General features: G+C 51.2%; 1 protein-coding gene across 5 annotated transcripts; it reads left to right on the forward strand.

Annotated features, from left to right (window-relative positions):
- Positions 1-3,130: 3,130 nt before the first annotated feature.
- Positions 3,131-20,080, forward strand: SALL1 (spalt like transcription factor 1). 5 transcript variants are annotated; one of them, XM_059152713.1, is made up of 4 exons: positions 3,131-3,153; positions 4,734-4,826; positions 14,042-17,475; positions 18,673-20,080. In XM_059152713.1, exons 2-4 carry the CDS (start codon positions 4,751-4,753, stop codon positions 19,111-19,113), a joined length of 3,951 nt encoding a protein of 1,316 aa, XP_059008696.1. In that variant the 5' UTR covers positions 3,131-3,153; positions 4,734-4,750; the 3' UTR covers positions 19,114-20,080. The 5 variants fall into 5 exon arrangements, with proteins under 5 accessions (XP_059008696.1, XP_059008693.1, XP_059008695.1 ...); XM_059152710.1 differs by lacking the exon at positions 3,131-3,153 and adding an exon at positions 3,643-3,721; XM_059152712.1 differs by lacking the exon at positions 3,131-3,153 and adding an exon at positions 4,298-4,457.
- The last annotated feature ends 4,827 nt before the right edge of the window (positions 20,081-24,907 follow it).

The raw sequence follows: 24,907 nt of genomic DNA on the forward strand, positions 1-24,907 counted from the left end.
TGCACACCGCTTCGACTCCGCCGGGACCGAGGGTACCCACCCCAGCCCGCTCCCGAAGGCCTCAGGTTCGAAGCCTCTCCCGCGGTCGAGGAGAGGTTAGGATATGAGCGTCCGCAGTTCGGTTAAGAAAGGAGTTTCTGAAACTCCCGGAGAAAGCGAAGTCCCGGGGCGTGGAAAACAACCGAGCCTGTGGTGGGTTTGGTCTTTGCTTTGGGTCAGTTTCTCTGTCCCCCTCCTCCCACTGTTCTAGCCCCCAGGCTAGCAAAGCGTTCTAAGGGCTAGGGTAACTGCGTCAGTCCTTTCTCTGCCCCATCCACGCCAAACTTTCAGACCAGAAAAATAGAAGTAAATCCCAGGAGTGGTTAATGCAGGCGCAGCCAGGCGTCCCCATCCCAACACACACACACCACCATTATCCGGGTCGCCACTACCACCATCTCTATCACGACCGTGGCCCCCACTCCGTCCCTCCCACCTCCCGGTACAAGAAGGACTGAGAACCTGATCTCCAGGCTCCTGCCCTAACCGTTTCCCCATCAATAATACTGAGACCATCGACGGGCCTCCACCCCCAACCCCCGGGGCACCGCTGCCGCCCTTTCGCCTTTTTTTGTTTGTTTGTTTGTTTGTTTGTTTGTTTCCCCTTAACCCAAAAAAACGAAACCTCCTCTCCTGCCCTCCTAGCCCTGGCCCGGGGGCCCGCGGGGCCTGGGGCCTACGGCTGAGGGAGCAGGGGCACCGCCAGGGCGCGCGGGGGAGGGGGGGGTCCCGCAGTTCCGGGGTGCCCAACCAGTGCGGGCGGAAAGAGGAGGAGGGTCCCGGGCCCAGGCCAGGCCTCATTTCAGGCTCCATCCCAAAGCTGGGGTCAGACTGGGCCAGCAGGAGATATTTTTGCAGGTGGGAGAGCCAGGCCTTTGGAAAGGGGAGGCCCAACACCCTCTCCCCTTCCCAGGATCTGGGATGAAGCAGAGAGTCTCGAAAAGGCGTTCGCTGGAAACTCAGCAGTGGCCCGTGGCCTTGGGGCACAGCCCTTCCGTCCACAAACCCCACAAGGCGCTCTAGGTCTTGGGAAAACTGCGGAGAAGCATTAGGAGAAGCACCGCCAGCGAGCCCCCCAAATGTGAGTTCGCACAACTCGCCAAGCGCCTCCTCCGTGTGCGGCTCTTGTTGGCCCACGAGGTCACGACCCTGGCACAGCAGCAACCTCACTTCGGGCCACCCCAGTTCCCTCGCGTAGATCAGCCCCTAAGTGCCAGGCCCTCTGGTGGAAATGGCAAGTCGGAGCCGCGTCCGCCGGGCTCCCCCAGCAGCTGCCCCATCCTAGGCCCAGCCCGCGCGACCTCCTATAGAGCGCGCAGGTTACTGGGGCGAACAAGGAGTGGGGACGGGCTTCAGCTGTGGCACTTCGGTCGCACTCACTGCCTTCTTTCGACCCGTTCAAAAGTAAAAATGAACCCCCACTCAGTCTCCGTTTTTATTAATTTAATTATTTCTTTGCCTCGCGGCACGCGAAGCCTCACCCGCGCCCTGACATCGCAGCGCCCGCGTCAGCGAACCACGGAACTTGGGCCCCAGACAATGGCCCGTAATTGATGTATTGCCATCAACAATAAAGACCAATTCTCCTCTCCCCGCCATTCCGACCATCCCCCTCCTCCCATCCCCCCTCCTCCACCCTCCCCCTCTCCTCTCTCCCGGCCACAGAGGGAAAGAAAACAAACAAGAAATTAGCGGGGGACGCCGCTCCCAGAGCTAGACGCCCGCCTCTACGCCGTCGAGGACGCAAAAGAACGAAAAAAGTTATTAAAGTTTGGATCCCCCAATTAATTCGTCTCTGCTTACCCATTTTTAATTAAACATCGAGAAGCTGTTTTTGCGTGTGCATTTCGTTTGGTTGTTTGTTTTGGTGTTTGGGGAGGAGGGAAGTCGCCCCCCCCCCAATCTTAATAACACATAGAGCAAGGAACGAACACGTGTGAAGCTATTCCGGGAGCTTCCCGTGGCGCACGCGGCGCGCACCGGGAAGAAGGGTTTGCGGGATCGCCAGCTCGGCTCGGTTCCTGGCAGCACGCGGTGACCCGGAGGCCGGGACTTGCAAGAAGCCAAGAGTGTTAGAGACGGATGCGGGCGGCTCCAAATGCAAGCACATTCGGAGAAAGGAGTGTGCGAATGCATATGTACCGGCACGTTAGTGTACCTGGTTGCGCGGGCTGGTGTGTGCAAGGACCACAATTTGCAGGGGTGGGCGGGGGGTGCGGGATTGGCACGTGCTACTGTACACTTTCCCGGGAGTCTGGGGGAAGTGAGCTTCTCGCACCCCAGGAGCACGCAGATCCATCTTTGCCGAGGGATCTCTTTAAATATTCAGTGAGAAATAATGGCATTTGAAGCACCACCTATGGAAACATTATTATCTTCATTCTTCAACATCAGCCCCACTGATAGCTTCGTTTGTCTTTTTATCAAAATCTACTGTAACCAACAGGACCTGGGGAGAAAAGGAGAGCGAGGTGGAGAGGGAGTGTGTGTGTGCGTGTGCGTGCGTGTCAGGAACCGAGCGAGGGCAGAAGAGAGGAAAAATAAGAGGGAGAAAAGGTGAAGAAAGGGAGAACGAGAATAAAGAAAGAAGGGAGAAGTTAGACCAAGGGGGGAATAAAAGTCGCCAAGAGGAAAACAGAAACATTAACCCGCACCCGCACACAAAAGATTTGGAATTAAAAAAAAAAAAAAAAAAAAAAAAAAAAGACCAACGAAGATAAAAGAGAAGAGTCATTTGGGGAAGAGCGGTAAGGGTCCCAAGCACGCGAAACTACTCTAAAGATTGGTGCCCACTTCGCGCGAACCGACTGTGGTGCTCTCCAGACTCAAGGGCGCTCCCGAATTGGGGCGTCCTTATGAGCCCTCTCCTCTCCCGATAGCGAGATAGGGCAGGGATTGTGTATCTGCACCCCCCCTCCTCCTCCTCCATTACTCAAGCGAAGTTTAGTTTGTCCTTCGGGCGCAGGACTTCGGGAACCCTGGAGCGAGGAGACCCCGAGGCGCGAGGGGAAAGAGCTAGGCTGAGCCAAGGACTGATCCTCAGGTTCGCGGGCGCCGGAGCCCAGCGGAGGGAGCGCAGGACCCACGTTCCCGATTCCGGACCCCGGGGCGCGGGTAGGGAGGCTGCGTCCCAGCCTGGGGAGATGGGAGCTAGTGCGAAAAGTTTGGGTGCCGCGCTCGGCAAGTGCCGGAGAGACGGAGGCGAGCTTCTGTCGGGCCAGACAGCTGCGGACAGGGAGGCCTCCCACCCCCACCCCCACTACTCCGGGCTCCGCGCGGCCACCTGGTTGCCAGGAGCCTGGGGCGCGGTCCCCTCCCCCCAGGGCGGGGAGCCTAGGGGTCCCGAGGACTGGCTTTGCCCACACGGCCGGGCCGGCCTGGGCTGCGCCTCCCGAGGCCAGGGGCGGGTTGCAGCGTTCAGTGCAAGCGGCGGCCCCTCCCCTCCCCCCGGTTGGAGCTGAACTCGGATCCCAGGCCGGTCCCTGCTCTCCGCCCGCCCCGGGCTCGGCGGCGCCACTGCCGCCGCCGCCTCCCCGCGGAGTGACGCGCCCTGCAGCCAACCGGGGCAGCCGGGGGGGAGGTCCGGAGGGGTCCTGGGCGGAGCCGGGCCGCCCCTTATCCCACGGGCTCGGGGCTGCTTCTCCCGAAAACTTCAGCCCTAATTGTCCTGGGAATGTCCGAGGTAGAGAAGGGAAGCGAGGGAGCAACGAGAGGCTGGAGGATCGGGGCCCTTTGAGAAGGATCCGGGTGGCGGGAGAGTTGCCCCTCCCCCCTCCAAAAGCCCCAAACCCATCACGTTCCCAAACCTTTCTTCGGTCCTCTTCTCCGCGCCCCCGCGAGCCCGCGATCCAGGGGATGGAGAACTCGGGGCGAAGGAGCGCCGAGCCAGGCGGCGAGCGGGAGGGAGGCCGGGCCGCGGGCAGGAGGCGGACCGGCGTGGGGCTGGCTCTTCCCCACTCGCTTATTTTTTTTTTTTTATGGGGTGGGGGTGGGCTGCTTTCTGGTAGCTCTTAAAGAAACGAAGAAACACTCACGAAACGGGACTTCCTCCCCCCAAATCCCGCCACGGGACTCCCTCCCCCCGCGGGCCGGCGCGCCTAGCGCGGGAGTTGGGAACTTCGCCGCGCGCCCGCAGCCCGGGTCTCCAGCCCCCGCCGCCCGGCCCCACCCCCCACCCGCGAGGCTTAATTCCGGGGAGGGCATGCTAATTCGGGTCGGCCCAGCCCGGGATGGGGGGGGCTCGGGAGGGGGGGCGCAGGCCGGGGCGCCGGGCGCGCAGAGGCGAGGAGGAAGGCCCGCGGCGGCCGGGCCGCGGAGTCCCGGGCGGTCGCGAAGAGGGTTAACCCAGTGTCGGGCGGCACGGCGCGCAGAGCCAGCCCCGCGGCCGGCTTATTGGGCCAGCGCGCGGAGAGACAGGGGTCTGCAGCAAATCACGAACTAATTGATTAAGGCGAGCGGGTTTGAATAGCGCTGGCCCGGTGCCAATCGCCTTTCAAAGAGCCCCTCTATGATTAATCGCAATGCATTATTGATAATCATAATTATAGCAGGACACATGCGCGCTGCGCCCGGGGCCGGGGAGCCGGGGAGGGGGCGGGCGGGCCGGCGGGCGGGGGGAGCCGCCGCCGCCGCCGCCGCTCGATTTCCGTAATTTTGAGAAGATTTTTTTTTAGTAATTTTTTATTCTGCCCCAGCTGATGTTTGAGCCAGCATGTCGCGGAGGAAGCAAGCGAAGCCTCAACATTTCCAATCCGACCCCGAAGTGGCCTCGCTCCCCCGGCGAGATGGTGAGTGCTCCGGCCCGCGCCGCGGACACACACACGCACACACACGCACTCGCACTCACACTCACGCACACCCGGACCCACGCACACGCGGCTGGCCCCCGCGCCCACCGCCCTGGCCGCTGCCACCACCGAGTCCCCGCTCGCCTTTACCACTCGGCACTCAGCGTATTTCTTCCTTCCTTTCTTCCTTTCTTTTCTTTCTTTCTTTTCTTTTCTTTTTTTTTTTTTTTTTTTCTTTCCTTTTTAATTTTCAATTTGCCTGCACCGGGCTTTCCCCCTGGCCCGGGGAGAGCAAACACTTCTCCCGGCAGGATCTTTCCGGAGTTGTTGGGTCCTCCGGAGGGCGGGGATGGGGGGAGGAGAGCGGGCACGCGGGCCCCGCTTCTCCGGCCCGGCTTTTCCGGGGAGCGGCAGCCGGAGCCGGGATGGCCGGGGGGACGCGGGGCGGACGGAGGTCGGCCGCCCAAGGCCCCTCACGCTCCCCGCGCCGGGCCCCGGGCCCCCGGGCCGGCCTCCGCCGCCCCGGCCCTGCTGCCTGCGGAAAGGAAGTTTACTTGGTACTCCAGGCTGAACTTCCAGCGCGGGGGAGCCCCCTGTGCCGCGCCCCCCTAAGCGCTCACACTCCACCTGGGTCCGCGCGGGGGAATGGGATGCCTTTAGGGGTTCAGAGCTGCCAGAAGACGGGGACCTGTGTCCGGGCGCGGGTGCCCGACACGCCGGGGTCGCGGCAGGGGCGGAGAGTGGTCTTTGCGGCTGGTTGCTCCTGAGACGCAGTGCAGGCGGCCGGGGAACCGTGTTGGTTGGGGTCAGGCTTTATCCCCGCATCTTTTCTCGCAATACATGCACCCCACCCCTCGCCCCTGAGAAAGCTTTAGATTGGGTGTGCGCCTGCTGAGGATCGTGGTACTCCGTGCTTCCAGGAATCGTGAGGGTCTTTTTCCAGGGCTACTGGGGGGGGGGGGGTCTCTAGCCAGAGGAGAACCCCCCCAGAGGCACTCGCTTTCTCCGATGGAGGCGACAACTGTGGGGTCCCGAAGGGAATGAACAAGTCTAGAGAAAAGTTTGTGTGAGGGCGCCGAGGCCGAGAGTAGGAGAGGTCCCGGCTGGGGATTTGGGGGTACGCATGGAGGACACCTCGAATCCCTCTTGGTCCCTGGAGGTGGTTCATTTTAGGGGCCTCCGAGCTGCCAGGCCCAGCGTCCGAGGCGGAGGAGCCGCGCCGGGGTCGGTCCCCAGCTAGATGCTCGCCTTTCGGCTGCGGGAGAACGAGGGCAACCCCGGCGGGGTCTCCGCGGCTCCGGGTGCCCTTCGGAATGCTCAAGTCCTGGGCGGCATTTGGGGGTATGGAGGAGGCACCTGGAGCCCGACAAGGCTCAGAAGCGTGCCCTTAGATCGTCACCTCTGCCCACTAAACTCTACGGCCGCCCGGGCCCCACGGTCCCCGGGCTCCTTCCCTAGAGGCCTGCTTCTCAGTAGGGCTGGGGCGCGGGGAGCCGCGCAGAGCCCAGGCAGAGAAGCCAAGGGAATTCCACTCCCGTAACCCCAGCTGTCGGGAAACGGGTCTCCTGGCCTGAGGGTCCCCTGAAGAAATTGGGGATAACTGAGACAGATTAAGAAAATTGTTTACAACATTTGCCGCCAGCCCCCCACCCCAGTACTCTTTCGAGCTTCCAGCCTTACCCAGAGTCTAAGATTTCTCAGTCTGCTGAGAAGAGCCCCCAACCCCGCTTTCCATCCGAGGCCAACCCGGAGACGCGAGATAAATTGGGGGGAAATTACCCCAGGCCTCAGCAACAGCTCCGAATATTTTTCCGAGTTTTCTCAGCTGGTTTCTTCTGCTTCTCGCCCCGACACCCATCTTTCTCAAAGTTTCTGCTAAGACCCTTCCGCCCTGGAACACTGTGAAACTTCCCAGTCTGTGTAGGAAAAACCAAACGGGAGGAGAAGAAAAAGTTTTTCGGGGTTTGTTTTGTTTGTTTTGTTTTGTTGGGATTTTTAAAATTTTTTTGTCCATTTGTCCTGATTTCATACATTTTCAAAAAGGAGAAAAAAGACTCGGGCTTCCAGGAGAAAGGATGCCTGCTAGATCTTTGCCTTTCTCCTTCGCCCTGCGAATCTAGAATTTTTAATAGTTAAGGTTTCTCATAAAGCAATAGCATAAAAGGAGTTCACTACCTCTTACCATTATTATTTATTAGGACTTTTTTTTTTTTTTTAGTTTATTTGAGCTTTGAGGTAAGTTCATTAAGTCACTGAATCAAGTTTCCTTTCTTTTTTTCTTTCTTTCTTCCTTCCTCCCTCTCTTTCTCCCCCCCCCCCCTTTTTTTCTCCCCAAAGCTGGTTCATTGTCCTAAGAAAGAGCAAAGTGTTAGGGGCATAGACAGGACTTCCCTCCCAGCTCCTTCTCACCTCTCCTCACCCCCTCTTTTTCTTCCGTGGTAATGGTTTTAGGTTATGACTGTTTTTACATGGTTGAACAATAAGTTTGGGGGAAGCTGCCTAGAGGGTAGATTTTGTAATAGGGTTACAGGATTCCGTATGCTGTAATAATATTAACACACAAGTAATCCTCCTCAGTGTCTGCCTCACCGGAGGGCCTTCCAGCACCCCATCTTTTTATTTGGGGGTAGTTGGGAGAAAGTGGGGCTTGAGAACATGTGACCTATCTCCAAGTTACCTTTAAAAAGTTGCCACCTTTTCTGCAAGGAATGGGCAATCTCTGTGCACCTCCCGAGGCAGAACACACTTCACCGAGTTGTTGGGGTTTAGGGCTTTTTTTTTTTTTTTTTTTTTGGGTGGACCTCCCCCACCCCCCGCATGTATAAAGGTTATTACATTTTTAGGAGACAGCGCCTCACTCCCAACAGTGTGCTAGTTTTTCTTATGTCTCAAAATGTTCGGAAATAGGGTCCATGGAACCTCGAACAAACAGAATTAAATCTAGTTGGTGCGTTTGACACACTCTGGCACCTCAGACATGCTGATTTCTACCTACAGCAGGACCTAGAAAAGTTTGTGGGCCCCGGGCACAGGAGCCCAAACGCAGAGACTCAGGCTGAGAGTGGCCTCATGTATGTGTGTGTGTGTGTTTGTGTGTGTGTATGTGTGTGTGTGCACGGGCATACAAAGAAAATCAGAGCCATGCCAAACAGCCACACGGATAACTGCCCCAGAACAAGTTCAAGAAAATAAGATGATTTAGTCAGCCTTCCAATGTTCCTATTTTAATTTAGCTGAAATTCCAGGAACCCCCTACATTCAGCTGGGAAATTTTTCTATTTCTTATGAAACCAAGATTATGGCACATATTACCTGTCTCTTAAATGGTATTCAACAAGTCTCGAGTTATTTGTGGAAAAATGACTGCCATTGGAAAAATTATTTACCAAGATAAATAATTCGGAGAAAGGGTAATATTAGAATCTAATGATTTTCTCTGTGGGTTCTTTACTAAGCTCTGGGTTCCAGAGGTGTATGTGTGTGAGTGTGTTGGGTTTTTCTTCCTTGAATGGTGTTTTTAAGATTCAGGTACTACAGGGATGGCCCATTCCAACTCCATTCGTTTATTAAAGTATTTTGGTGCTCAGCTTTCTCAAGGAAAAGATAATATTGGAAGAGAGATAAAAACATCATGAACTCGAGATAAAACATGGTCTCATATAAAGTATCATAAATGTTCCTCTTATTTATATTAATAATGAAATTCTATTATTTACCAAAGTAATTTACTCATTGTGAGCAGCTTAATGGCAACACATTGATTTCTGGGCCCAAAAGGTTAGAGAGAACTATAATTAATTGCTTTTTTTGAAAAACCGACACCTGCACGATAAGGCAGTTGGAAAGAATTCATGTTTAATCAGGCCTATTCTAAGTTTGTGGCATAATGGAAGATTCTGGATGAGAGAATGCAAACTGTTTTGAGGGGATTTGCTCCGGGCGGCAAATACTTTCTAAAACGTTGAAAACAAACATACCAACAAGCAAAGTGGAGTTGGGTGTGAGAGAGCGGACACAAAAGTGCATTTGTCATAGTGAGGGTCTCGTGGTTTCTGGTACATCAAGTTTCTCCTATGGTTTATAGGTACAAGTGCCAATTTATAGGTTATCCTTAGGGGACTTTATTTCCTTTCTACGTCCTGCAGGTAGCAAGTCATCTTTACCAGGAGCCCTTTAGAAGGCAAAAACCCACATTTCTCACATGGAGAGCTTAGTGGGAACCCGAGCGAGCAAACGGCAGAGTCCCAGTCTGCTAAGTTTTTTGAAGTGGTTCAAAGCCCAGCTCTCCGTAGTAACTAGAACAAAGTCCTCCTGCCTGCCGTCTTAATTCAGTGTTTCTAAGACATCGCGTGGTGTACAGCTTGCCCCGTCTTCCAGAATTTTCTTAGCTTACCAAAACTGAAGGAATTGAGCAGTTTAGCCGAGATGGTAAATTACACGGAGCCCCAACACCCCTCCCCCCCCCCCAACACGCACAGAAAAAAGTGTGTGTGTGCCAGGCTTTAGAGAAGCTAAATGTGTCGAGCTGTTTTAACCTTTGCTAGCCTCCTCCCATGCAAAGGTGACAAGGTCCAGATCATAATATGTACTTCAGTATCTTCCCAGTGACCCCCAAATTGAGTCTTGCTAGTCACTTAGCAGGAAGTTGGTAGTTTACTTTAGTCTCACCTTATCAGCTTGGCTTCTTTTCCTAACCTTATTCCCCTGTCACCCTCAGATGCCAGACCCCCAAAGGGGAAGATTGACAGGTAGTCTCCATAGCTCAGTTTTACCCTCAAACAACAGGGATTTAGTTTCTTGTGCCTTTGCCAATGTTTATGTAGCCAAAGTTTAGATCTCGCCTTAAGGAGTCTCTCTTTTTACGCGTCACTGGAATAGGAAAAGCCACAAAGAAGTTTTTGAACAAACCCTTACAACTGGAACCCCACCTAGTGTTCAGTTTGATTCATCCAAGAGGAAGACATTTTACCCCTTTCATTGATTGTGTGTGTTAGGTGGGCTCACATCCCTGCTTAAGGAGTGTCTTATCCGTATGGATTTTTTGTTTTTTGTGGTTTTTTTCCCAGAGATTTCGCTTGTGTTCTTCCACTTGAGAATACACTAATCCTGGCCAGAATATGGAGGAAATTGAAGCATTCTGGTGATGTGTCATTCGGTTGCGTATCAGAGAGAGGGAAACTTAAGACGTTATTATAGACAGTATGCAGGGCACACATGGGAGTGTTTAAAATTTCTTTGGAATCTTAAGCTGGACATTCAGGTTTAGGTTTTTCCCAGGTCTGGGCAAACAAACAAACAAACAAACAAAAATGTATGTATGTATATTAATAATAAAAAGTTCAAGACCGATCAAGCAAAAATGTTGCTGATGGCCTTTCTCAGTTAGTCTACGGGAAGGAACAGCTTGTAAAGATTATAGGCTCCAAAATCATAATCCTGTGAGAGGTTCTATTAAAAATGTTAATGTGATCGTAAGGTAATGGAAAGTAAAGTGAAGGCGCTTTCTGAAGAGCTCCAAAAAAGAAAACTAAATGTGGTAGGATAGGGTTGTTTTATTCTGTTTTGTTTTGTTTTGTTTTGTTTCCTGGCTGGCCCAACCTTGCTGTGTGGGGCATAGTTTTATTTTTGTTTTCACAGTAGACAGATATATTGGAACACTTCAATTTTCTGCCTCCTATTCTGCCATGTTAGGTTGAGATGATGAAAAACTGACAAATTTGAGTTGGGTGTCCAGCCCCTAAATAGGACAAGACCGAAAACATCTGGGCTTTGAGTATAAGTTGGATGGAACTGTTAAGTTCACCACCTTATCCTCTGAAAAAACAAAAACAAAAACACAAGCGCCGGAAAAATTCCAGATATCCTTTTTGTGCATACAAACTTAGCAAACCACTGGTTCTCAAATTTTCCTCCCCGAGGAGGATTATAAAATCAATTTGTATGCAAACTCCGTAGAAGAGGACCTGGAATGTTACTTTCACCCTAGTACGGGGAGCAAGGCAACTGTATTTACTATAATGGGGTCACCAGTTGCAATCCTGTGTAACAGATTATTGAGAAACAAGATAGCAGACGGTCCGAAAAATGAATTAGAACATGGTGGTTTTGTGTGTGTGTGTGTGTCTGTCTGTCTGTCTGTCTTATTACAACTTAAAATATTCCCTCTGGTAGTTAAAGATTCAAACTAGTCCTCATGCTTTGTCTTTGTCGTGTTCAGCTTCACAGCAGCTCAGGTCAGAATACAGATTAATTTAAAGTTAAGAGCTATTACAGTATAGCGACACCTGCTTTTGAAATAAATCAAAATAGATACCCGATTTTTTTTTTTTTTTGGTTTTCATAAACATCAGGAGATTAAATTAGTTGACTCTACAGTGAGATCAGATGTCAGCTTATTAAAATGTCGTGAAAATCCAAGCTAAAACCTCCGGGCAGCTTTTGAACATAGTCTCTTTCTTAGAAGCAAGCACGTATTTATTTTTAAGCATCTACATTTTCCGTCCAGTTAGCACAATCCTAAATTTAAAAATGTTCAGGTTGAAAAACTTGAAAATTCTCAAGTGAGTCTTGAAGCAGTGCAAATGCTAGAATTCAAGCCCAGGAAAGCAATAATCAGCTAAATCCTGTAAAGTAACCTTCTTTTTATTTTGTCCATATATTATGAGAATATCAGATGTTTGCAAGTTATAAAGAATTAAAATGCCCTTTAATCGTGAACACAGATGTGCTAAATATTTGAAAAAAACTACATTGTAATGTGTACAATTGATGAAGTCAGTTTTCTGATTTCCCTTGCTAGTTATTTAGTTCTGAATCTGTCATTATTTGTCTAAGCCCAGCTGACCAAGCAAAACTGTGTTTTAAAGTGGCTTTATGTTTTGATAAATGTGAGCTGGTTGAAAAGTATTTTCCACTGAATGCAGAGCTTAATAGAACATGCTGACATAATAGTTTTAATGCATTTTGTTGAAAATGTGTGAACAAACAGAATAGCTTTTGTTCCTTCATAATTGGCTGTAAAAGTAGATGGAAACATAACCATTACATATGGAAATGTGCAAAGAGAAAGAAATAACATTTCTGTTGAATATATTAGGAATTGCATTTCCTAGTTTAAAATAAGCATCTGAAATGGATGCATCATTTAAAATTGGTTGTCAAAATAAGAAGCTTTAAACAGAATTTTTGTCACATTATTTTTGTCCCAAGTTAAGCAATATAACTTTGGCAAATTTCGTTTAATATTTTGTTTACATTATTTTAAGGCAGGGAGAGAGACAGAAAGTGCTTAAAACAGCACCTTGAACGTGCATAGGAATCCGGTGCCAATTAGGATGATTAAACATTAAATTAAAACTGAATCATTATTGGTATTTTCTGCTACAGCTAAGATTTGTTTGGTATTGTTAATGCATTTCGCTCCATACCCTTGTGGAGATTAAAAGATGGGTATTAGCAAAGCTAGCTTGTTAAGTATAACTTAGCTACTCAAATAACACTCCCAAGTGTGCATACATCTGGCATACTTCACAGGGGGTTCTCATCAACTTGGGCATCACTCAAGGCAAATAGAGTTAAAGGAATTTCCAGAAGTTAGTATTTAGGTATTAATTATATTTTCTGGAATGCAAAAGTCCTCAAGCTTTTTTGGATGTTTACTACGAAAAGGCAGATGGCTGGCTCTTTGGATTTGACTCTCAAGTTTACCGAAAAAGCAACATTTTGAATTTGTATTTATTCATATTCGCAATTAGTTTTCTTTTCTTTTCTTTTCTTTTCTTTTTTTTTTCCCCCCTGCAAGTTTTCTGGGAGATTCAATTTGGAAGTCATGGAAACTAACTATTATCTGATTCAGTTCTGCAGAAAAGCATGCAGGGAGGTAATCCTTGAATTAAACAGTTTTTTTTTTTTTTTTTCACAGCCTTCGGAGATGACCACACACCATTTGTACAACAGAAGTTGGTGTTCCCCATGCTGGGCAAACAATGGGGCTCCATCCTGTCTTTGAATAGGATGTTAGCTTGGAGTTGGAGATTTTTATGTTTAATTTACAAATGGATCTTAGCGAGAAGAAATCTGAGCAACCCGTGGAAACAAACATGAAATAAAGGGATTTTTATAATGAAAGGTTCAGGACAATCTGTTAAACAATTGATAACAGTTAAGAGCAAACTGTTTTTAAAGGCATTCAGACAAGGAGAATTGCACAGCCGTTCCAAACTCTAAACCAGGAATTATTTCTTCCCTTCGCCTTAACGGCCCATCCTTCTAGAAGTTGATGTTGAATCAGAAATGTAAAGCTTGTGCCAGTTTTTATAGATATAGAGAGCACTTTTGATGAAATATTTAGAGACATAATGTTGCCATTCGGAGCCTAGTGGCATATATTCCTTGAAGAGTGGAATGGTAGCCAAGGCTGCATTCTTTAATTTTAAAAATAAACATGCCATGGGGATAATATATAGGTGCGAGGCAGGCCTTGTAACGGATTATGATCATTGCGTTTCTCTTTGGTGTGTGTGTGTGTGTGTGTGTGTGTGTGTGTGTGTGTGATGCTTTCTTCTCTGTATTCAGCAGAGTCTTGAGCGGTCCCAAGGATTTGTTACTGATGTGGCAAAAGTGTGACTGTCACCGATCAGCCTTAGCTCAGATTCTAGGTAGGGGCTGGAGATGATTTTTAAGTTGTCAGTCTTCTGCTTGGTGATATGAAGCCCCCACCTCACCCCCACCCCCGTCAACTACTGATTGGAACCTGAATGACTACAAATTAGTTTAGTGACAGAACAAACTGTCACAGATATCTTTGAATCAGTTGAAAATGAATAAGGTTGACAGAAACTCAAGAGACTAATAAGTCCTCAGAATGGTTGCTGGACACTCTCTGGATGAGTAGACAATAAGGTGTATAAAATATTGGAAATCAATATCTTGCTATGGAATTTCATTATGCACCAATGTCTTCAGTTCGTAGTATTTTATATTTTGATGGATTATCTGAAGACCGTGGCTAGCTGAGAGAGGGGATTGATAGGAATTCCTCCACACCCTCCACATGTAATTATGAACCTTCTTAGGTGGTATTGACTGGTTTTCAGGGGCAAGGGGTTCAAGTTGGGAAGACAGAAAATGACTGGTCATGCTCCTTGTTCTGAAGTCATGGGGGACCCTGTGTGTCCCGGCCCCCTTTCTCACCCTGCGCCTTTTGATGTTGGCAGGAGACGCAGAGAAAGTTCAACCCAGTCGCACCACGAAGAGCAAGGACGCCCACGTCTGTGGCCGGTGCTGTGCCGAGTTCTTTGAATTATCAGATCTTCTGCTCCACAAGAAGAACTGTACTAAAAATCAATTAGTGTTAATTGTCAATGAAAGCCCAGCCAGCCCACCCGAAACCTTCTCTCCTACCCCTCCTCCAGAGCATCCCGATGAACAAATGAATGACCCCGTTCTCAAAACAGATCAGGCCAAAGGCGGCGACCTTCCGGAACATCGCGGCCGCCACAGGGAAGAGTCCATGGAGGTGGAGGCCCCGGGGGCTAACAAAGGTGGCGGGGGCGCTCCGGGGGACGGCGGCAGCAGCGGCCCCCCGCCAGGCTGCAGCGGCGTCCCCTCTACCGGTACCTCAGCGATCACAACCTCTCTACCTCAACTCGGGGACCTGACGACACTGGGCAACTTCTCCGTGATCAACAGCAACGTCATCATTGAGAACCTGCAGAGCACCAAGGTGGCCGTGGCCCAGTTCTCCCAGGAAGCGAGGTGCGGCGGGGCCTCGGGGGGCAAGCTGGCCGTGCCAGCCCTCATGGAGCAGCTCCTGGCCCTCCAGCAGCAACAGATCCACCAGCTGCAGCTGATCGAACAGATCCGTCACCAAATACTGCTGTTGGCGTCTCAGAACGCAGACTTGCCAACATCTTCGAGTCCCTCTCCAGGTACTTTACGAACATCTGCCAACCCCTTGTCCACACTAAGCTCCCATTTGTCTCAGCAGCTGGCGGCGGCAGCTGGCTTAGCCCAGAGCCTCGCCAGCCAGTCTGCGTGCATCAGCAGTGTGAAACAGCTCCCCCCCACCCAGCTACCTCAGAGCGGTTCTGGCCACACCATCGTTCCACCCAACAGCGGCTCTTCCCCCAACATTAACGTTTTGGCGGCAGCGGGGAGCACCCCGTCCTCGGAAAAAGCGGCTTCGAGCGCTGGCGCCGTGCACGCCAGCCTCCCGGCAGCCTCGGTGTCATCGTCACCAGCTTTTGCAATAAGCAGTTTATTGAATCCTGCATCTAATCCACTTCTACCTCAGCCGGCCCCCGCTAACCCGGTGTTCCCCAGCCCTTTGCCCAACATCGGAACGACTGCAGAGGATTTGAACTCCTTGTCCGCCTTGGCCCAGCAAAGAAAAAGCAAGCCACCAAATGTCCCCGCCTTCGAAGCGAAAAGCACGTCGGACGAGGCGTTCTTCAAACACAAGTGCAGGTTCTGCGCGAAGGTCTTCGGGAGCGACAGTGCCTTGCAGATCCACCTGCGCTCCCATACCGGAGAGAGGCCCTTCAAGTGCAACATCTGCGGGAACAGGTTCTCCACCAAGGGGAACCTCAAGGTCCACTTTCAGCGCCACAAAGAGAAATACCCTCATATCCAGATGAACCCCTACCCTGTGCCTGAGCATCTGGACAATATCCCCACAAGTACCGGCATCCCGTACGGCATGTCCATTCCTCCGGAAAAGCCGGTCACCAGCTGGCTAGACACCAAACCGGTCCTGCCCACTCTGACCACTTCCGTCGGCCTGCCGTTGCCCCCGACCCTCCCGAGCCTCACGCCCTTCATCAAGACCGAAGAGCCAGCCCCGATCCCCATCAGCCATTCAGCCACCAGCCCCCCAGGCTCTGTCAAAAGCGACTCTGGGGCCCCCGAGCCGGCCACGAGAAACCCAGGTGGGCTTGCAGACGAAGCTGAAGAGTCCGCCGGGCCACCCTCGGGGGGCAGAAGTGAAGAGAGCGGGACAGCCCCTGGCTCAGCCCCGGCGGCCGGCGGTGGCAGCGGCTCTCTGAGCTCCCCGGCGGCCGACGGGGGCCCCAGCAGCGCGGCGGCTTTTCCCAACCCCCTGCTGCCGCTCATGTCTGAGCAGTTCAAGGCGAAGTTTCCTTTCGGGGGACTGTTGGACTCGGCCCAGGCCTCGGAGACCTCCAAGCTTCAGCAGTTGGTAGAGAACATTGACAAGAAGGCCGCCGACCCCAACGAGTGTATCATCTGCCACCGGGTCCTTAGTTGCCAGAGCGCCTTGAAGATGCACTACCGGACACACACCGGGGAGAGGCCCTTCAAGTGCAAGATCTGCGGCCGGGCTTTCACCACGAAAGGGAACCTGAAGACCCATTACAGTGTCCATCGGGCAGTGCCCCCACTCCGAGTCCAGCATTCCTGCCCCATCTGCCAGAAGAAGTTCACCAACGCCGTGGTCCTGCAGCAGCACATCCGAATGCATATGGGCGGTCAGATCCCCAACACCCCGGTCCCCGACAGCTACCCTGAGTCCATGGAGTCGGACACGGGCTCCTTCGACGAGAAGAATTTCGACGACCTGGACACCTTCTCTGATGAAAACATGGAGGACTGTCCCGAGGGCAGCATCCCCGACACGCCCAAGTCCGCGGATGCGTCCCAAGACAGCTTATCTTCTTCGCCTTTGCCCCTGGAGATGTCAAGCATCGCTGCTTTGGAAAATCAGATGAAGATGATCAACGCCGGCTTAGCAGAGCAGCTGCAGGCCAGCCTGAAGTCCGTGGAGAACGGGTCCGTCGAGGGGGACGTCCTGACCAATGACTCGTCCTCGGTGGGCGGCGATATGGAGAGCCAAAGTGCTGGCAGCCCGGCCATTTCAGAGTCTACCTCTTCCATGCAGGCTCTGTCCCCATCCAACAGCACCCAGGAGCTCCACAAGTCCCCCAGCGTGGAGGAGAAGCCACAGAGAGCAGTGCCCAGCGAGTTCGCCAACGGTCTGTCCCCCACCCCCGTGAATGGTGGGGCTCTGGATCTGACGTCCAGTCACGCAGAGAAGATCATCAAGGAAGATTCTTTGGGGATCCTCTTCCCTTTCAGAGACCGGGGTAAATTTAAAAACACTGCTTGCGACATTTGTGGCAAAACCTTTGCTTGTCAGAGTGCCTTGGACATTCACTACAGAAGTCATACCAAAGAGAGACCATTTATTTGCACAGTTTGCAATCGCGGCTTTTCCACAAAGGGGAATCTGAAGCAGCACATGTTGACACATCAGATGCGGGACCTGCCGTCCCAGCTCTTTGAGCCCAGTTCCAACCTCGGCCCCAATCAGAACTCGGCGGTGATCCCCGCCAACTCGTTGTCATCTCTCATCAAGACAGAGGTCAACGGCTTCGTGCATGTCACTCCTCAGGACAGCAAGGACACCTCCACTGGTCATGTCCCCTCTGGGCCTCTGTCCTCCTCTGCCACATCCCCAGTTCTGCTCCCAGCTCTGCCCAGGAGAACCCCCAAGCAGCACTACTGCAACACGTGTGGTAAAACCTTCTCCTCGTCCAGCGCCCTGCAGATCCACGAGCGAACTCACACTGGAGAGAAACCCTTTGCTTGCACTATTTGTGGGAGAGCTTTCACAACAAAAGGCAATCTGAAGGTACCTCGTTCTCTGTCACCCCCCCCAACAGCCCTCTGGCTGGTTTGCCATTGATTATCTGTAATGCATGCTCCCCTGAGCCAGCACCCCCCAGAGGCAGGACATGCAGGGGGAGAGTTCTCTCGAAGGTTCCTGCCACGTGGGTCTGACAGCAGAGAAACGCGGGTGCCCCCGGCCGGGCAGTGCATGAGTCAGGATCGTGGCAGGGAGGGAGCGGGGTGGGCTGCAGACCAGCGGAGCTGGTGGGCGCCTGGAATCATTTGGTCCACCTAAGCGAGGCGTCGGCCCCTCCCCACTGTCTCGCTAAATGCACCAAATGAATTGCCTTACCTACCCGGGAAGACAGGCCTGGCGTTGCCATGGGGTATTGATTAAAGACCTCCACGTGGCCTGTGCGCAGCCCGTATCACTTCATAATAACCGTCCTCTTCGGCGGATGCATCTATTTTTCATAACGGCGCCGTCCAGCACGGCCCGCATCCCCTAAAAACAATAACATCTCGCTGCCCGGCTAATGGGTATTATGATAATTGATTATACGACGCTTCCCACTGATATGTGTTGGAAATAAAGCAAACACGCTCAGGTTCTAGAGCAACAGTTGAGCGCTCTGACTGTGTACATTTTTCTGTTGACAGAGTATTTCTCTAGAGATTGCTGCCAGTAATGCAAGATGAATAATTACTTTCTGGCTTTTCTCTCTGTGCACCAGCCCTCCACCGGGCAATCTGTGAGGGGTACTTGCTTCCCATCTGAAAAGGACATTTATAGGGTAAAGGGTGTCAGATACAATCCTTACCATTGCAATGAGAGTGGACATAACAATTCTAACCCTGAAAGGAGCTATCTGCGCCTGACGAGCTTGCTTGAGGCCATTATAAGCTAAATACGGGTAATAAAAAAAGAGTAAGTAAGGCAGGCATCTTGGCCCAGGAAGAGGGAAGGCGGCCCGGGGCTGGGAAGGGCCCGTGCATTATTAAGGAGGGAGCAGTGGACAGTTCCCTATTCCTTGTCCACTGTCTGACCCTTAATAAGAATAGACATGTGGGTCACTTGGTTTGTCGAGTGTTGGGATATGAGCTGAGACAGATTCAACTATTAAGCTTCTCCCTTCCTCTCTCTCTCTCTTTCCCTTTCTTTCTCTCCCCCCCCCCCTTTTTTTTTCCTTTCCCCTCCCTGACCCTGGTCTCATCTCAGGTACACATGGGCACTCACATGTGGAACAGCGCCCCTGCGCGACGGGGTCGGCGGCTGTCCGTGGATGGCCCCATGACATTTCTAGGAGGCAATCCTGTCAAGTTCCCAGAAATGTTCCAGAAGGATTTGGCGGCCAGGTCAGGAAGCGGGGATCCTTCCAGTTTCTGGAATCAGTACGCAGCGGCGCTCTCCAACGGGCTGGCCATGAAGGCCAATGAGATCTCCGTCATTCAGAATGGTGGCATCCCTCCAATTCCTGGAAGCCTGGGCAGCGGGAGCAGCTCACCTATTAGCGGCCTGACGGGAAACCTGGAGAAGCTCCAGAACTCCGAGCCCAGCGCTCCACTGGCCGGCCTGGAGAAGATGGCCAGCAGCGAGAACGGAACCAACTTCCGGTTCACCCGCTTCGTGGAGGACAGCAAAGAGATTGTCACAAGTTAAAGCAACTCTGGCTGGAGAAAGAGCATCCTGGCTCAGAACGAGACCCACGGTTGCCTCCTCCTCCTCCTCCTCCTCCTCGCCCCGTCCCCCCGCCCCCTTCCTTCCCGGTTCCCCCAGATCTATGAACTACAACATTACGAAGACATTCTTTTGTACCTTGTTCAACTTCTAGAGTTATAAGAAAGCTTATTTATTAGTGATATAACCTGGCTTTGCAAACAGAATGCAAGCGTTAACTTTGGTCTTCTGTATTTTGGACTAAATACTAATTGACTAGAGTGCTGTAAATTTGCTGTAACATTTATGGCAATCGCAAGTTGCCCTGCTAGGCGGTCTTAATCTGGCATTAACTTATTTTCTATATCCGGTTTAATATGAATCTGGTGTTGATGCAATGCCTCAGTGATGCATTAGATCTCTAATAAAGTCTGTATATAAATGTACACTTTGATCCTGCTGGAAAAGTTTTATCAGCAAACACATTGTCTAATCTTTCGAAACAAATTTAAGCAAAGGACTGAAAGTACAGACTGATCCATGTGGTTCTTTGAAAGGTTTGGGCTTTTGGGGTTTTTTGTTTTGTTTTTGTTTGGTTGGTTTTTTTTAAAATTTTTATTGGAAAATTCAACCTGCTTTTTTTTTTTTTTTTGTAGATTTAACCATTTCCGTTTTGAACTGTTATTTGTATTGTGCTTTTTACTTGAGTCGTCCTCAATGTTGATAAGTTTCTGTACAGTAATAAGCACGCAGAATTCTTTAGAGAAAATACAAGTGTTGTTTTGGTAGTTGAAACTGAGACGTAACATTTTGCCTTGTAGGTATATTCACAATAGAAAATGTGTGCTGGAATTACACAATGCTGCTAAGTATGGCATCTTGAACAACCGTCAGTGGAGAAAATGTAGATGCTCTTGTACATACGATAAGAAATATCACTTTCATTAAAATGTACATATGTTCCTTACAAGAGCGAATGCTTCTTCTTGATCAAGAGAGCAGGTATAGTGTTTGCTTATTTTGTATTAGGTATGGAAGAAAAAAAAATTGGACTGTTACATGCACTTTCTTGGAAAGTTGAAAGGAAAGGGGGGGGTCCGATTTCTTTAACATTTAATACTTACTAACAACAGAGATACTGTAATTTTACCCAAGTAATCAAATACATTTTTTTTTTTGCAACAGATAAAACAAAATACTGTGTCTGTGTTTTTAGAGTACAGTTCTATTTAGCCAGACCCCGAAATGTATTTTAACATTTCCCCAGGCACCAGTAAAGCGTATGTGAGTGTGTCTCTCTCTCTCTCTCTAAATAAGGAATTGCAAAAGGCGTAACAGAAACAGGTTTGCATGGACCTGTGGGGTTTTTTGTTTGGTTGGTTTTTAGTTTTTGGTTTTTTCCTCCTCTTCTTTCATTTTCATCTTTTGTCTTTTTAATTCGGAGGATCTAGATATTTTGCCAGTTATCTATGACCCATCTGGACACTGTGCTCACACCCACACCCCCCCAAAAGGAGGAAAAATGAAATAAACAGCCAGGTTATCCCTGAAGCAGGACATTTGGCCCATTTAGATTTCAGGTTTATTTCAACTGTGCTTGTTTCTTTTCTCAGGCAGGGAAAGCAGCGTGGCTAGTGAATGCCCCAAGCAGAGGGGGATAAAGAATCTGACTCTGAAACTAGGCCTCAACCCACAGAGGTCAGTGTTCTTTAATTAGGCTTTCATGTGTTTTGAAACTCCCATGCATACCTGAAAAGAAAACGTCCATTACAACTTGAATATTTCGTCATCAAAATTCAGTCTGAGTCTTCCTCTCTCCCTTTTGTTTTAGGGGAAACATGTTTTCCTCCTGAGCACTATTTTGGGGTGAGCAAACCGACAGGGTGGAAGTTGGTGTCTACAGGGTCCAGCGATTTGTTTCTTTCAGGGAGGTAGGTGGTGAGCCCCTGCCCGTGGCCCCGCACCCAGGTAAGGGACAAGCATTGGGCCGACACCCAGTAAAAGTCTGCACTGGGCGCAGGCCACCCGGGGCACGCCTCCCCAAGCTGGGCGGCTCAGCTTAAAGGGATGGGGGGGCCAAGCCAGAACAGCGCGGAGGCGGGCCCCCCTAAAGCAGGAGAGGGTGCTGGTGGGGCTGTGCGCGCGGCGTCAGGGTGCAGAGATCTGGGGCCTGCGCCTCCGCAGCCCCGGCCGCGCGCACCAAGAGAGACGCCTTTGCTCAGGAGTGGGGACACGGAGGGAAGGCCGCAGTTCTGTCCAGAAGCTCTTGTTCTACGCGGGGCCAGAAGGGGACGTTTCCGTGGCGTTGGGGGCGTCCCTCCCGGAAGCGGTCCCTGCGCCCCGGGACGACGCCCTGGGACAGGATGGAGGGAATATGCGACTCGGGCCACCGGGAGGAGCGGGCTCGCAGTGCCCCCTCCGCGCCCCGCCCGCCGCTCAAGAGGGGTCCAGCCGGCGGATCCCCGACGCCCACCCCGGCGCACGCCCGACCACTGCCCGGGTGAGCCGCCCCCAGCCCCTGGCCTCCCACTCGCCGGCCGCCCGCAGGGTCAGGGCCCTGCGCCACCCCGGGCTGTGCGTCCGCTTCCGCGAGTCCGCTTCCGCGAGGCGGGCGGCCCAGGGCCGGGAGCCGGGCAATTGTTTCTCTACCCGCTCCCCACCAACCTCCTCCCTTCTAGTGCTTTCTGGAAGGGAGTTACGGGGAGCCCAGACAACTTTTCGCTTAGACAGACTTCCGGAGGCAACCGAAGCCCCGGAGGGGAAGGTCGGAGCCCCGGGGTCCAGGTCTCTCCCCTTCGCTGCGCCTTTGTCCCCGCCGAGCCATCTATCGATCCACTATCTCTCTAACCTATCGATCATTACCTGCCCACTCGCCTTGCCATTCATTTCCAAATCAAGGCTCGCGTTCAGCCCCTCCCTGTGCGATCCCCATGCTTGGCCTTTAGGTTCAGCACCCCCGCAGGAGAGACGGGGAATCAGATTAGTAAAGCAACCCGGTTTATTTCTAGGCAGACCAAGTTCAGGCAGCAGCCACCCCCACCCCCACCCCACCTCCGCGGGCTAAGCCTCAGCCCCTCCTTGGCCGCTATGCTTTGTCCCTTCTGAAACTTGGGGTGCGTGGAGGTAGTTTGGAAACCAAGGAGAACTGAATTTTCTGGGTTGTTGCTGCCGGGAATGACGACGGCGAAGTTGACGACATTTTTGAACTAAAAATATGGATTTGGGTGACATGCGCCCCAGTTCCTATTTTTAAAATGTGCACCGTGAAAGTATCGTTAAGTACAGCGAATCATGCAAAGAAGCCCCTTGTCTGGAAAATATACTTGGAAGGGCAGTGTAGTGATTGACAAGGACCTGAAGAAGAGAGACCAATGAGGGACCCAAACTGCCCAAGACACCCCCTCCCAGGAATGACTATTGGGGGGAGGGGCGGGAGAAGGGAAAAGGGGTTCCTGCCGACCCCTTAGAGACACCTGAAAATGACTCTGGAGTTTTGAGTCTTCACATCTCAGTCCCCACGGACCAGGTGGATTGAACTGACTTTTATGGGTATGAGGGGACAGTTTTGTTTTGTTTGTTTGTTTGAATTAGAAAAAGTGTTCATACAGAAAATCCTAAATGATTTGCAGTTGACATAAACTTCTAGCAGTAGATTATTTGCTTATTGTTTTTGGCGTGTTGTGAAAGTCAAGAATGAGAGAACCTAAAGGAAAGAAGAAGGAAAAGGCTCCCCACTCTGTTAAAACCTAGCAGCCCTGTTAGAAAAATAAAGCCTCGGAACCTTTACTAGGAGTCACACACTCTACCCCAAGTGAAACAAATGTCAGAGGGGGTAACAAAGTGGGAAAACATGCAAAGTGAATTTCAAAGGGTTCTACAGTAAAACGCAATCTGAGATTCACAGAAAGTGGAGACGGATAAGACAGGAATTAGGTCATCGCGTCCAGACCCCAGGAAATATGTTTAGATCAAAGCCTGCTCCTTAGAATAAACAAAACTGGGCCCATTGGGCCCTACCAATATTTTCATCTCTGCGCTAAGAGCTGCTAATCTAACCGGCTCTAGCTGATGAAAGCGGGTAAAAATTACAACTGTAAAAATGACTAAGTAAAAAAATGTCCTCTCGACTGTACTAGGAAGATAAAGATTTAGATTTGAGCTAAAAAGTAACAAGATCCAGGCCCAGATCAACACAAACTTCCTGGAATTTTAGCACTAACTAAATTATCTAATCCCAGGCCATTGTTCCCTCCTTGTCCTCAGCTCCCCCTCCCACCCAACCATGCAATTCAGTATACCAGATGATTTACATAAAAAAATTGTTAAATTTTAACTGTGGTCTAAAAGTCTTGCAGGAGGCCAACTTTTGGGTTCACTTACTTTACATTCCTAAAGGACCTACCCCCCACTAACCCCAGTGTTGCCTCCCCCCTTTAGGGGGGAAGCTCCCTGGCCCTTATTGTTATGGATGGTCCTTTAAAGCCAGTCTTTGAGTTTGGTCTCTTTCCATGGAGGGCAGATAGGCACAGACTAGAGCCTCCATCCTAGAAACCAGGCTTTGGGTCCCAACCATTCTGCAGTCCTCAATGCTTTAACCGCTAAGCCCAAGTCCTGTGTAAAGCTTTCTTTCACAGCAGAGCTGATGGCCTGAAACCAACTGCCAGGGAACATTTGATAGATAGAAACATCCAGAAACAGGACAGGAAATCCCAGCAAAGGAAAATTCACCCAGGCTAAATCCAGGGTTGTAGCTCCTTGCTGAGCTGGGTTTCCTCTTAACTGTTTAAACATATGATTTGGCTCCTCTTGTGTTTCTATGTCCATCTGAGCTCAAGTTGAACAAAGACTCAGGGACTGCCTGTCAGCTTGGCTCTGGCCCCCTCCAAAGCCAGGACGATGGGGGTGGGGCATGGGACGGGCCTTTACAAACAGGTCATCTTATGGGCATGGGGGGTGGCCTTTGGTGATGTTGCAGAGGGCAAACCCAGAATCAGCTTTTGACTTATAATCCACGGAGGGGTCTGAGAACAAGTGGCCTGTGTTGAAGGCCACACAAACCGATCCTTCCTTGTTTGGCCCAAGGTGAGACCGTACCCAGATGGCCAAGCGCAGCTAGATCGAGATGCAGCACCATGGGTCCGTTAGGACCTGGGGGCAGAGAGGCCAGGGGTCACAGCATCTTGTCACAATCACAGCCACATCCAGTACGGGGCCCGAACAGTCACCTAGAAACATGGGTGCAGGACCCACTCCTGGTGGGAGGGACAGGGAAGGACCTAAAGTCCTGCCGAGCTCCTTCTACATTCAGAATCTGGGGCTTCGGGGCGCCTGGGTGGCTCAGTCGTCAAGCGTCTGCCTTTGGCTCAGGTCATGGTCCCAGGGTTCTGGTATCAGGCCCCAAAATGGGCTCCCCGCTCAGCAGGAAGCCTGCTTCCCCTTTCCCATTTCCCCTGCTTGTGTTCCCTCTCTCCGTCTCTGTCAAATAAATAAATAAATAATCTTAAAAAAAAAAAAAGAAAGAAAGAAAGAAAGAATACGGGGCTTCCACATGTCTCATCTTGTTACAGTTCTATGAGACAGGCAGGGTCTCAGTCATTTACCAGATGACAAAACTGAGTCCCAGAGAGCAGAGAAGGAACACGAGGACACCCCGGAGCCGTCACTTGCTTGACGGCCAACCCCAGGGCACAGTCCTCACTTGCCTGACCCTTAGACAGCTTTCCCCATCTCTAACCACGCAGGCTTTGCCTTCTGTCTGTATTTCCAGTAGCTTCCATCAGACTACCACAGTTACCAT

Source organism: Mustela lutreola, chromosome 16, assembly GCF_030435805.1.
Source record: "Mustela lutreola isolate mMusLut2 chromosome 16, mMusLut2.pri, whole genome shotgun sequence".
Classification (NCBI taxonomy): domain Eukaryota; kingdom Metazoa; phylum Chordata; class Mammalia; order Carnivora; family Mustelidae; genus Mustela; species Mustela lutreola.